The sequence below is a fragment of the Vitis vinifera genome, chromosome 13 (assembly GCF_030704535.1).
Source record: "Vitis vinifera cultivar Pinot Noir 40024 chromosome 13, ASM3070453v1".
NCBI lineage: Eukaryota > Viridiplantae > Streptophyta > Magnoliopsida > Vitales > Vitaceae > Vitis > Vitis vinifera.
Window position 1 is genome coordinate 29,568,385 of NC_081817.1, and position 15,648 is coordinate 29,584,032.

Below are 15,648 nucleotides of genomic sequence, written 5' to 3' on the forward strand. Positions count from 1 at the left end.
ACTGTTTGAACAGCTGGTTTGATTGGTTGACACTGTTTTTCCATAAGCGTATTCTAAATTTTGGTTCGGAAAACTTTGTGGTTTTAAAGACCAAAAATTATCTACAATAACCTTATGTTCTTCAAAAAGGTTTTGAGAAAATAAAGAGTTAAACCTTAGGTTTGGATTCAACACTTCGTTTAGACATATGGTTCCATATTGAAAGGTTCTAGCTTTCGTAGGTTTTCTTTGAGCCATGTTCCTGTAATCATGAAATCAATCATTAGTATTATCGACATTATTAATTATTTGTCTACTTAACCAGTCTGCTAATATATTATCTTTTCCTTTAATATGTTCAAATTTAGGTTTGAAACCAATTAAAGAGTTTTGAAACTTTATCCATCTTTTGGTGGACAGTTTTGAAGAATTTTTGTTTTCAAAGAATTTTTTAATATTCTCACAATCGGTTCTTAAAGTAAATTGTTCTTGGTTCAAAAATAATTGAAATTTTTCTAAGACTAATATTATTGCTTCAATTTCTAAGTCTGTAGAGCTAAGGTTCTTTTGATAATCATTAAAAGTTCCACTACAATATCTACAAAGTTTTTCTTCTCCTATATTAGTTACAGCTAAAAGTATACCTCCCCCATCCTGTTTGACTAGCATCAGTTTGGACTATTTTATATTCATTTTCTAAGGGTAAATGTAAGGTTGGGAGATGTTTCACAAGTTCTTTTATTTTCTGTATAAGTTTAATATCTTCTTGGTTAAAATATCTCTGCCCTGTATTTTTTGTTTTACTATAAAGGGGTCCAGCTAATCTACTAAGGTTTTTAATATATGGCCTAGCATAGTTTAATAATCCTAAAAAACTTTGAAGGGTTTTTAAGTCTTCGAGTTTGTCTGGAAAATTATTTATTTTTTGTACTATATGTTCTTGTAATTTTATTTGTCCATCCTCTAGTTCTAATCCTAAAAATTCTATTTGAGTCTTAAATAATTTCAATTTCTTTTTACTTACTATTAATCCATGACTAATTAATTTTTCAAAAATCAGTTCTAAATGCTTTATGTGTTCTTTAAGAGTATATGAAAAGACAAGAATATCATCAATATATACAAGAACAAAAGAATATTTTCCAAAAATATTATCCATCATTCGTTGGAATATCTGAGGAGCATTTTTTAGTCCAAATGGCATTACATTCCATTCATATAATCCACAAGGACATGAAAACGCTGTCCATGGTTTACTATCCTCTTCTAATCTGATTTGCCAAAATCCACTTTTACAGTCTAACTGAGAAAAATATTTACATCCTTGAATAGAATTGATCAAAGAATCTTTGTTCGGAATTTTATAGGCATCATCATATGTATTATCATTCAATCTTTTATAATTAATAACCATCCTAGCTTTTCCTCGTTTTTCTTCATTATGGTTCCTAACTAAAAAGGCTGAGGATCTATGGGGACTGAAACTTGGTTTTATGACTTTAATGATGTTTTATCTTTATTTTTTAATATTAAAAAATATTTTGATAGGAATAAAACATAAGTTTGTTAATATTTTAAATTTTATTAGACAATAGGGTATAATATTTTTGTTATCTATTTTTATTTTTTGTAGGTAATTTTCATTTCTTATTTTTCTTGAAAATGTATATAAATATATGATATTATAATATATATATATATATATATATTACCATATTCTTATTTTAAAATGTTATAATAGAATATATTCATTTATAATAATTCATAATCTAATAGGTAAACAAAATATTTATAACATATATAATATTTGATTTCAAATACATAAAAGATAATTTTTTATTTATAGTAATATTTATTTTATATCTATAATATTTATATTCCTTTTTTATATTATGGGGTGGTTCTTATAATTTTCTTATTTTTGGAGCTATATTTTTTTAAAAAAATTAAAAACAAGTCAAAAACCAAGAAAGCCTAAACAACTTCTTTTACCCTTTAAATATATAAGTTGAGTTTAAAATTTAAATGGCCATTTTTTTTATTCTATTATTTTCTGTTTTAAGTTGATATCAAAAGGGTAATTTTGGTATAATAAAATTTTCATGCAATCTGAGTCAACTGTTTATACAAAAGTTTAAAAAAGGATTTTCTCAAGTAGCTCCATGCTCAACTTTGTTAGGTGTTCTCTTTCTAAAGTCAAAAACCTTTTAATAAATGAATTAAAAGTAATAATAATAAAATAAAAGGCTGACTTTAAAAGTCACTAGAAAACAAGATGTTTTATGAAAAGAGGGACTTTTATGGGAATATTAAATTTATGAGGAATGCATTAGTGTAGACCTTTTTTAAGAAAAAAAAAATTCTTAGAATTTTCTCTCTAATATTTTTAAATTTTTAATTTTTTATATTACTAAAATGGAAAAATGATAAAAGGATAAAGATATACCATTAAGCATATGGAGAATGTCATAAAGTGTTAAAAAAAAAAAAAGGAAAAACAAAGGAAGAAAGGAGGTAGGAAAAGGGTATATGGTAGCTTGGTGTCCCCCTTGAAGAAAATTCAAAGTGTGACAACTATTAAGAGCAAAAGCAATAACTCTTCATTTTTCATATGTATTGGTGATTTGTTTATTTTAAAGAATGGTTAGGGAGAAATGGATTGGTTCTTAGGAAAGATGATAATGGCATGTAGCCCAAAAAAACCAATGGAGCATTGAGGGAAATTAAAGGAAGTGGATGGCAGTGATAAGAAAGAATATAGAGCTTTCTTTGTGGCATGTATTGATTCCTTGCATGCATCACCATTGCTTGCAAAGGCAGCTTCAATGGCTTTTAATGGCTTCTCAATGTAGGGTTTTTGGTATGGGGATATGATACTATTCCTTGTTCTCTTGTCATAAAATCGCAAGCTAATATTTTCTTAGTAACCACTCCATAGAGATACTAATGTTTTTTTTCCTTGTTGAAAAAATTATGGTCCAAAATGCTCCTTCTTAAGAGGCTATAGATCGGGATGGTAGTTATTAGGAACTCCAAGGTTGGCACTAATGGCTTCAAAGCAATCCTAAAAGCACGTATAGGGCACAAAAGATGTTAATTAGAGCTTGATTTGCCTAGCAAAAGGTTGAAATAGGTTGATTGTGATGACTTGTTCTCCCATAAGTGTTTATATATAGAGAGAGAGTTTAAAAAATATAACTCATGGTCAAATGGGTTAATCTACCTAATCTTGTCACCAATTATTTATTTATTTAAAAAAAACTACAATTTCTTTAATACATGGTTTTAAAAATAATAATTTTATTTTAAGATACTCATTTTATAATTAAGATATTAATTATTAAACATAAATGTAAAAAAAATAAAATGGGAGGTCAAGGATGGGATCAGGTAGGCATTATTTTTGGAAGTGGTTGGGGTCAATTTAGTGGTTGTCACAATATTAAAAACGTGCAGAAGGGCTTATCTCAATGGATTCATATACATCTCTACTAGTTTTATTGTCACTGTCGGTGGGCATTTTATAAAGCCATTAATTTATTGTGGGTGTGCTTCTACTCTCCATGCAGGGCCCATGGAAATGGTTGTGGTCTCTAGGGTTTTACACTTTTGGCATCCCTTTCTCTAAATGCATGAACCCAATATAGCCGCTTCTTTTTCATTTTTCATGGCTGGCATGTGCAACATATGTGACATTGCAATGAATTTGGGTCTATGTCAATTTTAAGTAGTCATCAATCATATAGTTAATAGGTTTTTTAAGGCTTTATGACTTTGGATTTTCATATCATTTTTTAATACTTTAATTGCATATGTTTATGCAATGATTCAAATTTTACTACATATTTATTAGAATGATTCTTGAGAGTCTCTTGTTATTACATAAGCTAGTGTGGCCAAGGTTGTTATTAATTAAAAATAAAATATTTATCTTACAAAATTTTAATTCTATGAATAAATTTTTTAGTAGATATATTTAAGATGGAAAAGGATAAAGATGATAAGGAAAAACAATCTCCTTTTTTTTTTTTTTCTTTTTTTTTATCCTCCTGAATCAGAGCTTGGTTAAATTGGATGGCTGGTAATAGAACCCAACCGGCACGGTACTGTAGCCATTTTCCATGATGAACATATCATCCTTCCTTCCCTAAATTCCAACGGTCAACCATATCAATTTCAACAACTGCGGATGCAGGTACCTATCGTTTCATGTAATGTGAAATGAATATGATCACTTGGAAATAGAAGACCTCGGACCAATCATTTCCTCTTTCCAATCACGACCGACTGAAAGAAGGTGACAAAGCGATGCGAAGATAAACACAAACAGAACGAGGACAGACGTCTGCCGCCAAGCCAAGCTGTCTTCTCTATTTTCCTATTTGGGACCTTTATAAAGGCTCACAGCTAACCCTTTTGCACTTTTTGAACTTTGGTTGAATGGAGATACAAGAAAACCAGAGAATATGATGCGTAAGCCCTCTATTTTTTTCTATTTTCCTCCATCTCTTTCTGGGTTTTATCATTTATGTACAACTGAAAATACCGAACAAGGGTCTTTCGTGCTCTGTCCTGGTTTCAATTCCTGAAAATTCTGGCTTAATTCTCCGAACCCCATGTTCAGAACTGAATTAAGGTTTTGGAAAGAGTCTGGGGCTATAAGCCCCAGAAAAATGATTGGGTTTTTGGTGATTTCTATTGGGATTTAGTGTTTGTGGTTTCAGCTGCGACGATGAGGAGATATGCATCCAAAACTTCCGGGTGGCGTCTGGGCTTAAAAAAGCTTAATTTTTTCTCGGTATGACTGTGGGTTCTGTTTTTCTCTTTATGAATTTACTTGATGAAATAGTTTGTTCTGTAAATTTTGTAAATTTGTTTCATGGTCCCATATGGTTTGATCAGCCAAGAAATGAGTTTTTGTCCGATGGTTATGGGAAACCACTATTGGTAGCTATAATCTTTTTGATATATCGATCATCATTTTTAATTTACGTGCCAATTTCTGATACCCATAATATAGTTAATCCTTTTGTTATGCTCTGTGTGGGAGTTTGCTATTTGGGTTACGTTGAAATTCCCTTTTTCTTTGGTTTATCTACATTTCGTGCTCCCTATGGCACCCAGTATAATTATATATTCTGATTTTGATTATACTTATCTGGACTAAGCCTTAGACAAACCATTTGGCAGCTACATGGATCTTGCCTTGTGTTGCACCCATCCTTGTTGGTATTATATTTTGAATGCAATCCACAAGCTATCGATCCCAACTATTCAATTGTTATGTATGTTAAAACATCCGTGAATGGTATAGGAAAAACAAAAGTTTTTGCTCGAATCCTTCATCAAAGAGAGACAAACAAATGCCCACAGATTGTATCATTTTTTTTGTCCTTTGACTTGTCGTAAGAGTGCTTTACCAATCTGTCACTGATTTTATTAGATAGTCATTTTTTTTTTCCCAAGTATAAGGCCTATCAAGTTTGCACTGTTGAGTTAAGTAGCTTTGCTAGTCTATTGGGCATGGATGTTTTACCTTGGTTATGAATTTTATTAGTATGCTTTCTAACAAGTGCTGTTCCACCCTTAGAACTATAACAATGTTCATATTTTATTTCCAGGTCAATTGTGAAAGTGAGTCCTATTTCTGTCAAGGAAGTGGCAATTGTCAAGGTCTAACAAGCAGTTTTATTGATGGAACCATGTCACAAGCATATGCAACTTCTTGTGAAAGGTTATCTAAATCTCTGATAAAAGATAATCCTACTTCTGATAAGTTATCATATGCAACTTCTTGTGCTCAGTTGTCTGAAGCTCCAGCAAGAGATAATCCAGTGTCTGATATGTTAGTTGATTCATTTGGAAGGCGACACACTTACTTGAGGATCTCCTTGACAGAACGTTGTAATCTGCGGTGTATGTACTGTATGCCAGCTGAGGGTGTGGAGCTTACTCCTAACCCTCAACTTCTGTCCCAGAATGAGATTGTTCGTTTGGCAAATCTTTTTGTCAGCTCTGGAGTGGATAAAATTCGTTTGACTGGTGGGGAGCCAACCATTAGGAAAGATATTGAAGAAATATGCTCACAATTGTCCAGCCTGAAAGGACTAAAGACACTGGCCATAACCACCAATGGTATTACTCTTGCCAGAAAGCTTCCAAAGCTGAAAGAATGTGGACTGAGTTCGGTGAATATTAGTTTAGATACTTTGGTTCCAGCAAAATTTGAATTCATGACCAGGCGTAAAGGGCATGAAAGGGTTATGGAATCAATTCACACAGCTATAGACCTTGGGTATAATCCTGTTAAGGTATGTTTTGTCTTTTCAATTTATGATTGCATGCCTTTCCTTGCTAAAATCTGTTCTTTTAGATAGTTTCTCTTTCTGCCAAAGTAATATTAGGTCTTATTCATTAGGTCTTATTCATTGTCTTTTATAATGCAAGATTAAAACATATTTTCCTTCCATTCATTCTGTACGCTGTCTCAGGTGAACTGTGTTGTAATGCGTGGGTTCAATGATGATGAGATCTGTGATTTCGTAGAGATGACTCGTGATAAACCAATTAATATTCGGTTTATTGAGTTCATGCCTTTTGATGGAAATGTTTGGAATGTCAAGAAACTTGTACCTTATGCAGAAATGTTGGATAGAGTGGTAAGGTAGAACTCTGACAGGTGATCCCATGTATAGATTTTGAATAACCCTTTGTACATTTTCATAATCAGTCATTATTACTGGACAGGTGAAACAGTTTACAAGCCTAAAGAGACTTCAAGATCATCCTACAGAGACTGCCAAGAATTTTACGATTGATGGGCATTGTGGTACTGTTTCTTTTATTACATCAATGACTAAGAATTTTTGTGCTGGTTGCAATAGATTGCGACTTTTAGCTGATGGGAACTTCAAAGTATGCCTGTTTGGTCCGTCAGAGGTGAATTATCTTCTTCACTATTGTACTTCAATTCATGCTAGAACTTGAATATGCAATTTATTTTGACTTGATTTTTTGTTGTTTCCAATTGGGTGAAACCCTGCAGTCGTAGATATGAAAGTCATTGCTTCATGTTTTGATGTCATATGCTTTTATCATATTTGCTAAATCTAATTAGTTTTTGGGTTTATGGATTCTAATTTGCCATTTTTAAATGCTATATTTAGCATGGAACAGTTGTATTGTGCTTATGTAAATTTGGCATGCAGAGCAGGGCAGTAACAAATTTTCTGGTATGCTAATAAAAGATGTTAACTTTCAATTGTTTTTAAGGCTGTGAATTTCTTCCCTATGGATATGTTATAAGCTCCAAACTCCTAGAAGACACTTTCAAGCAAAGTATGTGATATTATAAAACTTAAGTCGACTTCAGCAAACCTTATCCCAGCTACAGGGTTGTGGATATATAAATCAGTTTTTACCTTTTTGCTCGACTTAGGGCTGCAATGTTTTTTCCTTCAAATTTTTCATGTCTTTTGTTAAACCATTGGCCTTCCATAATTTTTCTCAACCTTGATCTATGTTCTTTTTCCCCTTCCCATTGTCATGCCTGACCACATCACATCCCATCTGCCGTAGTCATTGTCCTTGCTGATAAAAAACCAAACCATCTCTACTGAATTGTTCTTTTTGTATTCAGTTGGGTTACGTGTAATTTCTCATACATGATTCATTTTTCAGTTTGATTCTTTGTCTTGCTCTCAATTATCTCACCATCATCTCTCTAGCAATGCTTAGTTTATGGTAAATTGTTTTTCGATTGCCTGCTATTCTTATAATGAATTATGGAAGACCCTTCAACTATTTTAAACTCTTTAATTTGATATTCTTGTTCACACAACACCATATCATATCCACTCAATCCATCCCATTCAAAGTACGGTTGATCTTGCACAACTTCTCATGCTCATGCCACTTGTCCTAAGACCTTTGTATTTTTAAGCATTTGTTTGGAGCTTTAAGCATCCACAGATAATTTGCATCGTTGAGTAAAATATATGGCTTTGTATTTGAAAAATATCATGTCTAATTTTGTCTGTGTGTATGTGTGAGTGCCTGTGTTTGAATTTGGAATTCTTATTATTAGAAGTAGGTTTAAGACTCAAAAGCAGTTAGTCTTAAAGAAGAGTTTGACGGCTTATCAAATGGTATTGCTGCTCATTTATTTTAATCAACATCTATGTTGAGTTGCAAATCCAAAGCAAATTAGAGGATTAATGCCTTGAAGAATTCTCTCTTCTGAACAACTAGGGAATTTGTTTGGCCTGTTTAACTGGTGAGGGCCTTGAAATAGTTCCTAGTAACTGCAGCATTTTCTAAAGCAATAAAATGTGATAAAGCTGCATTACTAAATGCGTTTAGTCTTCTCATGTAGAGCAATAAGATGAGATAAAGTTATATGGGTTTCTGTGGAGCAGTTTAATCTTTTTCCTTTACAATTTAATGTTCAATTAAAATGCTTTCCTTGCTGGTTTTGATTGTGTTTATCCTTTGCAGGTTAGCTTAAGAGATCCCCTTCGTTCTGGTGTTGATGATCATGAACTTGGTGAAATAATTGGGGCAGCGGTATCCATCTTACTGTCTTCTCATGATGCTATTAGTTGCAGACATTTAACCATTGAGTGTCAAAAATTTTAAAGGCTATGTTTGGTTCCCATAAAATTTGAAGGAAAATGTGAAGGAGAGTAAATAGAGAGGAAAGGTAAAAGGAAAATAAAAAATAAATTTAAAGTCAATAAATTATTCTTGTGTGATACTTCAAACTTATTTAAATTATTTTAATTCTTTTATATAAAGATTAAATAATTTAAAAATGCATAAGTTTCTAGCTAATTTTAATTATATTTGACTTTGTTTTGTATTTTTTTATAGTAAAACTAACATAGGAAAATTAATTTTTTTTTTTCTTTTGTTAGTACTTTCCTGCAACCAAACATAGCATAAAGCTTCTTTTCCCATCCATGTTTTTATATCATCCCTGTACTCTTATAGGTTATGGTTTGTTTTATTGGAGGCTCTGTTGGTGCTCCTGATAGATTGGCTCCTCTGACCAAATTATGTACCACATTGCATGGCTAGGTGGCCAAGATCATTGCCCTGAAATTCACTTCAGCTTTCAAGTGTCCTTGTCTGGTCTTTGCCTAATACGTTTTTCATATTTCTTGTTCTTGTTGGCTGCAGGTCAAGAGGAAGAAAGCTTCTCATGCTGGAATGTTTGACATTGCAAAGACCGCAAATAGGCCCATGATACATATTGGTGGCTAAGGTTTGGTTCTCTCCTCCAACTAGAAACTTGTCCTGCATCCATTAAATGAGATATGTAAAACTACATTCTTAAAGGGCTGCCTTGTTCTTTTCCCCTTTAACAAAGTCCATTTCTTACTTAACATTTTAAAACCATAAATATTTGTATTTACATTTCAGATGACTCCAGATTTGATGAATGCATGTTTAAGTGAATTCCGTTATACAAGGTTTTGCAAGAACCCTGTAAATTATGGTGCATTTCTAACTTCTGAGGTCTACAACAACTTCCATCACAATCAAATTTTGGCGGGGAACTTACTTTGATGATTAACTCTCATTAGTCTTCGTTTCAGATTATATGGAGGAAGTTTTACTTGCTTGGGGCATAGAGGAAGTGCAGCCGTTTCTCTCTCTCATTCAGTTTAAATCTGCCACACAAAGGATGAAAGATACTTTTGCACTTTATCCATGTTTTATTTGTAACCATTTACAGATGGAAAGTGATGTGCATGCAGAGGTGTTAACCCATTAAGTTCATTTATACGGGAACTCTTGTTTATGTTGTATCCTCAATAAGGTTATCATCAATTTCTTTGCTAATACAGTGAAGGACTGTTGCACAACTGATTCGTTTCTCTGAGGTTCTGTATGGATCAATCTATTCTTTGTATGGAAAAAAACAATCTGGATTGAAAATTGGTGGTTTATTTTCTATTGCATTGATTGCTATCAAAAATATGGTGCACTGTTATCCATATTAATTCTCAAAATTGAACAGCAAATGCCTTTGCTTGAAATCCTTTCATTGAATCATCATGAGATTTTCAATAATAGGATGGTTAAGATGTTGGAATGCTGTAAAATTCTGTGGAGTTTGAAGGGTCAAAATTCTGTACTGAAGTCTAGTACTTAAGAGTTAAGACAGCATGATCACCTACAAGATTTTTAAGGTTTGATGGCCTTATTCCTTTTCAGGCTCCTCTGCAATTCATGAGATTTCTATAACAAACTATAGTCACTTCAACAATATGGGTCAGCCTAAGTTCTCATGAACAGTACCCTTTCAGGGAGAACATTAAAGGGCCATTTTTCAATTCAAAGAGAGTCTTGTTAGATTTCTATGTCTACAGTTCCTTTGGATGCAGCTCATGAGACCATCATTTGCTAGGCCATTTCTCTCATACGTGTGTGTGCGCGCGTGGGTATGTGGTTTTTTTTTTTTTTTTTTAAATTATGTATTTTACTTTTGCTGCTGATAGAGAATGATCACCCTTGTACATCAGCAGAGATACTTCTTCATTTTTAATGTGGAAGATAAAGATTCAAGCCAATGGAAGAGGAGACGGTGGCTAATCTTAGAATACTTGGAGGTAGTTTCTGGATCATTAAAACCTCAGCTATTTCAAAGGTTGGTGTTATGTTGACACTTTTCTCACTATACCTTTAAATAACACAAATGAAAGTCATCAAGCTTTAAAGTGTAGACTGATTTATTAATGAAGGGAAGGTGAGTGTGAACCTGCTTCACTAACACATGCAGAGCCAAATTTCAACAGAATGGTGCTCTGCTCACATAGAGAGGTCAGCTTTCCCATCTTCTTCCCTTCTCAGCTATACTGTTTGTTCAGGGAGCTTCTATTTCTCTTCCAAAATCCCTCTTGTTGGCCTTCTTTCAACAGGAAATCTGAGTCAATTTATGCTTAACTTTTCTTAGAAAGTGTTCTCTCTTTGTAATCTTTCCTTTCCACACTATTTTTCTTTAGTCATTACTATAAAAAATAGAACTTTAGTTAGAAAACTTGAATGGACCCCTACAATATGATAATATGTGACACTGGACTGGAAGGGCTAAAGATGAAGAGGAAGAAAACTGAACAGAACTTGATTTTGATTCGGGGTTAATGGTTTTCGTCTAAGTAATACTAATACAGTAATTTGAGCAAATTGGACAAGTTACCAAAAAGGGTTGAATTCCAGGTAACCAGAGACATTGAACCTACAGCTAATTAAAAACCAACTGATGGGCAAAAATGACAAATTTAATTAGTTTTCAATTGGGTTGTTTTGTGGGGAATGATGCAGATTGATTATCATTATTTTAATTATGAAAACAGAAGATATTTTTCTATAATTAGCAACTGTTTTGCCAGATCTCAATGAAATTTTCAATTTGCAGGGGGGTAGGTTGGAGGGTCCGGTCACTTTAGTGGACATTTTTGTTTTCATGGTGAATTTGGTGGAGATTTTGAACTTGCAATTTGAGAATAAAAATTGACTTTGGTGCCGTCTTCAAGCGGTTAAAAAGTCATTGTTCATACTTAGCCCCCCCTAAACTTGGATTTTCTTCTCTATAATATGGAAACTGTGTGAGAGAAGTGTCTTAAACTTGATTTGAGCCCTAATTAATCTGAAACATGGTTAACACTCTCATTAGGATATGAAACCAAGATATTTTTCAGTAAACTCCAAACCTAATGTCTTCTTGTGAGAGAGTCAAGGGCAGGACAGAAACATCTGCCTCATTTATCACATTTTTGGAAAAAGAAGAAAAAAACAAGCCATGACTGTTGATGACAGAATAGGTTGGGCAATCATATAGTTTAAGACCACCAATATTAATGGGAAGAAATTGAAATTGCAAACTGATAATGGGCATGTGCAGCTTAGTATTCATTTGATAAGCTCAGAATATAAAGATCTCTTATTTTAACACCATTACCCTAGAGACTCAATTTAATTGTCAATCTGTCTGCCATGATTACCAGTAAACAAGGTAGAAGACCTTTCATCTCTGTCTTGCTTGCGAGTTACTGTTGGATTGGACTTTTAACATCTCATATGAAAACTAAATGGTATTGGTGTCCAGCAAGGGTAGGCTAAACCTTTTTTGACATTTGACATTACCATCATTTGGATGATCCATCCCGGGGCTTAAACCTAGCATTATTGCAGCACAGCAGTTAATAGTGTAGTTTGCTTTCACCATTCAGATATTTTGAGGAAGTGAAAATGCAAACAGCATGAATCCTCCAATCTTTGCAGAGAGTTTGGGGTATAAGGCTCTAAATACCATCACATACATTGGATCTGGGTGGAGTATTTGAGTCCTTGAATCATTATCTGCCCTTGTATGTGAGTGAGACAGAGAACTCCTTATGGAATACAAAAATTACAATCAAATTGGAAGCAGAAATGAATATAGTCATACTAAAGCAGCAATATGCAGAAGCATTAATCCTATGAAAATTCAATAGCTCAGTGCAGGGAAGAAAGAAATTTACTGTAACTATGACAATAGTTTCCATTCCTTTACATCAAAGAAGGTAGAAAACATCATAAAAAAGGAGCAAGAGAAATCCAATCCTTTATTGATATTATCATCCCAATCTACAGCTAAGCAAGTGGCATCTCCTGGAACACATCCATCCTAGAGGATTCAAAAGGAAGTAGGGGAAATTGACTTAACTCTTGCATGAAACCATCCAAATCAGCAAACCCACCAAAGAACCCATTTGAATTCTCATCTCTCCACATCTTTTCTTGCTCCTGCTTAACTCTCTCCCCATTTTTCAAACATGGAAACTCCTCAGGCAATTCCATGGTCTTGCTCGATTCATGGTGGATCAATGTCTTCAGTACGTCTTTGCTTCTCATGCTTCTTTTCTTCTTACGGCCTCTAAAATTTGCTGCAGGTTTTCCAGTGAGCCTCTGTACAAGGTCGCGAAAATTTGCAGCATCTGTCTGTATGATTTCTGGTGCAAATACGTGAATTATGCGAATCTTTGGCTTGAATTTTGATATTTCATGTGAATCTTTGTTCATGGCTAGACTACATGGAGATGGGCCTGAGATAGGAGGACAAGAGCGTGCCTTCATCTCCTCTTCCGATCCACTCTGAGAAAGAGAAAGTAGTTGGCTTTATCTGTGGAAGATAGAAAAAGGTCTGCGCTTAAATAGAAGATCAGAAAGGTCATAAATGATCAGCTGGTTGATGGGAAGACAACATTGCAAATTTGAATATAAAAAACAAACTGTGCCTTTTGGAGGCCAGAGTAGCATACATTGGAGTACTGATCCTAGTCTGCCAAAAGTCAATGAAGGAATAGAACTTCAATGGGCAAGAGGGGGAGATCATCCTCTCCAAGTTAAATATATTGACCTATATGCTCTCTCTCATAGACTTTGGTTACATATTGCTGCGTGATATAATGACCAAAACTTGCATATAATATGATCATTAATTATATTACTATTATGCATACATAGATGGAATAAGTAAATGTTATGGTAAGGATAATCCAATGTTCATCATCTTAATTACCAGCAACTTGGAAGTTGACCACTATTCTCCATTTTTTTAGGTTCGAAGTCAGCTGCTTAATCCATTCCTCTCTCCCTATTTAAGAGAAGTCAAACTATCAATATTCCCAACTTGCCGGCAAGGCTGGCTTAGTTTGCGGTAATATGACTCTAGGTAAGGGCAAGGGGTGATTGCTATGATCATATGTCTGGTTGGACATACATACATCCACATGAATCCTTATCTTGGTCAGCTTGATGAAAGGAGTAGGAAGGAAAGAGCCATATACCATCTCAGCAAGAAGTCCACAAAAAAATATCAACTGCAGACAAGTTGCTAAGGACTCAGAAGATTCTGGCTGGGTAGTTGAGAATGGAAGGTCTGGATTTGAATTTCGATGTATATTTTCAAATTCTCTAGTGAATATGTAGAAATTCTTGAATTGCAAGCACAAAGTGGAGGTTCTTTTCTTTATTATCATAATAGAATTGATCCAAAACCATCGGAAAGGGAGAAGGCCAGTACTAATCACCAACCATTGTGGCTGGTTCCAAGTAACAGAATAGACAACAGTTCTAGATCAATTATGAACCCTCCATATTAGACCTGTTACAGTATCTTGGAAGCTCATTTGCTTGCATATCCGCCTGGTTATCGGTTGATTTTAAAGTTAACAAGTTGACTATGATGGTGTTTGTTTTTTTACTTAATTCTAAATAGAACATTAATGCTTAATAGTGTTAAATATTAGATTGTTTGTTTTTGTAGTATTTTATTTCTATTAAATATTAAAAAATATAAAAAATCAATATGTTATTTTTTCTATTTAGAAAAAGCTACATATTTTGGCTTTTTCTATTTAGTAAAAAGTTTATAATAAGTCATGAAAAAGTAGAAAAACAAACAACCTAAATTCTAAAGCTAAATTGTTTTCAGCAAAAAGTTAAAAAAACAAATACCACCTGTATCTCTTGTTGAACCACTTTTTTATTGCACACCCACATAAACAATAATTGAGGATAAGATGATAAATAAAAAATTAAATCAATCTGTGGAAGCCATTTCTGGATTCAAAACTTTATTCAACCACTGTTTGTGGTACGGACAGGTAGCTTTATATTAATACTAATGGAAATGTGAAATTCTTAATTAGAAGTCTTGATTCACATTAAGTAATGCCTGATTGCTTTAGCCTAACCACTGATGCTGACATGCTTTTGTAATATCAATAAACCAGTTGACGAAAATAATTGCCAAGAGGAAAACTCTAGTCATTGTATCAGATTGTTGAGTTGTAACACCGGCTTGTTGACCTTAATTTATTACAAGAACTAAGGCTTCTAATACGACTTTCGGGCAATATCTCAAGTCAATGACAGGAAAAATATCAGTAACTAGTTTCAGATTTGAAATTCTACAGAAAAAATACTAGGGTTATTTTAATATTGTTCAATATTGAAGGGTACTAAGGTAATCTAGGTTTGGAGGAAACTTCTTTGTAATCTTGTGGGCAATAGAATCTGTTCTAATAGTGATTGAAATGTCAAAAGTTAGTAGAAATGATCATAATTAGAAGCTTAATTAAGGCTGTTAGGAATATATTCTTGGTGGATGGTGTAATATATTAAGCATGTTTCTAGTGAAGTGGGGGATAAGAAATTGTTCAGGTCATTCTAAAGACCAATTTTGCTATAAATTAATCTGTTTGAATTCTAGATTGTTTACACAACTGGTTAATCATCTCTAAAGATTGGTTTTTAATGGTTTTCACATGGATTTTGAGGAATAAACTCCTGCAGAGCCGGTATAAGTCACTCTCATCAAGGCCATTTGCCCACTATTCCTTTGCCTAGTATGAGTTGTTTCTAGCTTCCTACAAACCATTAGTAGTATGGACAAATCCTCGTGATGTCGGAATAATCTTCCTTAATTTAGTTCATTGCTAAGAATGAAATTTGTACAGCCTATGATAGTATCAATTTCTGGGCAAGCCCCAAAAGTAGTCACAAATTGCTGTTGCAAACTTGCAAGATAAGTACTAATTAGTGATTCAGCAGTGGAAGTCACAAAGGTGCAGGTTTAATTGGAAGTTCCATTTCAAGATATAAACGCCTAAGCAATTA

General features: G+C 33.5%; 2 protein-coding genes across 7 annotated transcripts; one reads left to right on the plus strand and one right to left on the minus strand.

Moving 5' to 3' along the window:
• The first annotated feature begins 4,047 nt into the window (after positions 1-4,047).
• LOC100264746 (GTP 3',8-cyclase, mitochondrial) lies at positions 4,048-9,921 on the plus strand. Of its 6 annotated transcripts, none has more exons than XR_787365.3 (9): positions 4,048-4,452; positions 4,689-4,777; positions 5,601-6,290; positions 6,471-6,638; positions 6,727-6,918; positions 8,476-8,544; positions 9,160-9,244; positions 9,403-9,498; positions 9,579-9,921. XR_787365.3 is itself a non-coding variant. In XM_002267828.4 (8 exons), the coding sequence occupies exons 1-7, from the start codon at positions 4,446-4,448 to the stop codon at positions 9,241-9,243; spliced, it is 1,299 nt and encodes a 432-aa protein (XP_002267864.2). In that variant the 5' UTR covers positions 4,049-4,445; the 3' UTR covers position 9,244; positions 9,579-9,921. The 6 variants fall into 6 exon arrangements, 2 of the variants coding, with proteins under 2 accessions (XP_002267864.2, XP_010659549.1); XR_787364.3 differs by having other exon boundaries at positions 9,403-9,478; XR_009467414.1 differs by having other exon boundaries at positions 4,049-4,452; positions 4,704-4,777.
• Positions 9,922-12,446: 2,525 nt separating this feature from the next.
• On the minus strand, positions 12,447-13,977 carry LOC100852544 (VQ motif-containing protein 17). The gene has a single exon (XM_003633548.4). It carries the CDS (start codon positions 13,099-13,101, stop codon positions 12,619-12,621), a length of 483 nt encoding a protein of 160 aa, XP_003633596.1. The 5' UTR covers positions 13,102-13,977; the 3' UTR covers positions 12,447-12,618.
• Positions 13,978-15,648: the final 1,671 nt, after the last annotated feature.

Bases quoted from the DNA above. Each gene is read 5' to 3' on its own strand.
- LOC100264746 (XM_002267828.4), top strand. The intron at 6,639-6,726 runs GTAAGGTAGAAC...ATTACTGGACAG, and splicing joins CAGAAATGTTGGATAGAGTG to GTGAAACAGTTTACAAGCCT. The intron at 8,545-9,159 runs GTATCCATCTTA...TGTTGGCTGCAG, and splicing joins GTGAAATAATTGGGGCAGCG to GTCAAGAGGAAGAAAGCTTC.
- LOC100852544 (XM_003633548.4), bottom strand. From the start codon at position 13,101: ATGAAGGCACGCTCTTGTCCTCCTATCTCAGGCCCATCTCCATGTAGT.